The following is a 2146-nucleotide window of genomic DNA, read 5'->3' on the forward strand; positions in this document are numbered from 1 at the left end:
AGGGGCGGAGGGGATTTTTGGATTGCCGTTGAAGAGGAAGAAGGAGGCGGCGAGATCGCCGGAAAGAAAGTGGGGATTTGAAGTGGAGGAGGAAGAAGATGTAGGAGGTAGCGATGAGTTCTTCTGGTGGAGCGACGCAGCAGAAGGAATGGCGGGAGTTTTGCCGCCAGAGTGCGATGCTTTTAGGTGATTTTTCCTTTCTTTTTTTTCTTACCATTAAATCATTCAATTATTTTTTAAGTATTTATTTAGGATCCATTTTTTTATTTTTAAAAAATAAGTTTATTTAATATAATTTTATATGTATTAAAATAAATTAAATTATCTTGTAAAAACATATAAATAATTTTAGATCTTCTGAATATTTTTAAAAATAATAATATCATAATCAAATATATTAAATATATTTTTATTCAAATTGAAATATAAATTAAATTAAAAATGATCCCAAATGATTTTTACTTATTTAATATTTATTTATTTATTCAAATGTAGAGTTAATGATATCAAATAACCATCATGTTAGATATTAGTTTTCAGATATCTAAATGTTGATATTTACTGATATAATATTTTATGAAATGCATTTTAATTTAAAAAGGAGTTAATATTAGTAGAATTTTTATGTGATTTAAGAACTTGAATTTTATATAAATAAAAATTTAACTTTTAAATATTAAATATATAAATATATAAAATATTGTGATATGTATGTAAATCCCCCCAATATAAAGAATTAATAAATTGATAAAATCTTTTTTAATATATATGATATGTTGTTATTATATATATATATATATATATTCATCAAATTCTCAATAACAATTTGATCATGACATACATTTCAGTGTTTAATTATGTAATTATCCCTATAATATATTGATACAGAACTATTTCAGTGTCAAAATGGAGCAGCTTCTAATGAAAATAAAGAAGATGGCGCGAGAGCTTGAGCTTATTTTAATGGATTCCGAAAGCTCCATTAAATGGAGAAAAGAGAAGAATGATATTAAAGATGATAACATGATTGTATGTCTCCGCAAGCACAGGCGAAGCAAAGAAGCAATTTTTAATGAAGAAAGGGAAGGTTTTGATCTGAATCAGGACGTGCTGGGAGCGTTTTTGAGGAGCTTGGGTTGCTCGCACGCTCTCAGCTTCCATGTCTTCGCAGGGGCTTCCAGCTTTCGAGTTTACTCTAAACAAGCTCTGGTTTCATTTCGACCTGCTAATGCCGCCATGGTGGTCACCATAGGAGACCAGATGCAGGTAAGTTTTAGAGGAATGGTCTAAATATATAGGAAAATATTTTTCAGGCATTTACTTACCTATCGTCCAATTCCTATGTATTTACCTATATAGTTGAATCCATATTTGCCCTGTGAATCACACCTAAGAAATATAAGATAAAATAAGAGAGAGGAAAAGAGTGCACATTAATGAAGAGTAGAATGAGGGACTTGTGTAACATTTTATTCATGAAATAATATCATGTTTATAGACAATGGGATACATTATGTGATATTAAATTGATATATCTACTTGAGCGGGGACTCTATAGGTTAATTTAGGTTTTTTACCCTTGTGGATCTAGGACATTACTGCTCTTTGGCAGGTCAACTGAACTTGATAGAACTCATGCAAGTCTTGTTTAGTCGACTACATCAGACGATGTTGTCAGTCTGGTGGATCTGGGGCTGTCGATCGGCTCGATAGTTGTGGGCAGAATTCTGACGATTGGTAGATAAGCTCGGGTCGTGGACCCCCGATCTCCACCAAAGAGCTTCTGTCAACAGGTTGAAGATAGGTCATCGGACATAGTATAAATCATTGTAATCCTACGAGTGGCCTTCCCTTAGACGAGAGGATCTTAATGGGGCAGTTGAGACCTATAAATATCTATTGTATTCTCTTTATGGTGTCGAGGGAGATGGCTAAATGATCCCGATATGACAGGGTCGTTTTCTATTGGATCGACTTCATCATGTTGGTAGGCTTGGAAGACTCTTTGTCTGTTGTCTGAATAAGCTGCTCGGGCTATTCAAACTCGACCACTCTGGTGATCACTCAAGCGGTCTCGAATTTGCTACATCTGGTCAGATATTAACATATTCCACTGAACATGTTTTTTATGATTCATCTTGACATT

General features: G+C 33.3%; 1 protein-coding gene across 1 annotated transcript; it reads left to right on the forward strand.

Moving 5' to 3' along the window:
* Window positions 1-2: 2 nt before the first annotated feature.
* Window positions 3-1701, forward strand: LOC110036779 (the record flags this gene model as incomplete). The annotated part of the gene is made up of 3 exons (XM_020741306.1): window positions 3-186; window positions 900-1266; window positions 1613-1701. Coding segments are annotated over 3 exons (560 nt in total), but the record flags the coding sequence as incomplete, so codon positions are not given.
* Between the last annotated feature and the right edge of the window lie 445 nt (window positions 1702-2146).

Source organism: Phalaenopsis equestris, unplaced genomic scaffold (assembly GCF_001263595.1).
Source record: "Phalaenopsis equestris unplaced genomic scaffold, ASM126359v1 Scaffold210816, whole genome shotgun sequence".
NCBI lineage: Eukaryota > Viridiplantae > Streptophyta > Magnoliopsida > Asparagales > Orchidaceae > Phalaenopsis > Phalaenopsis equestris.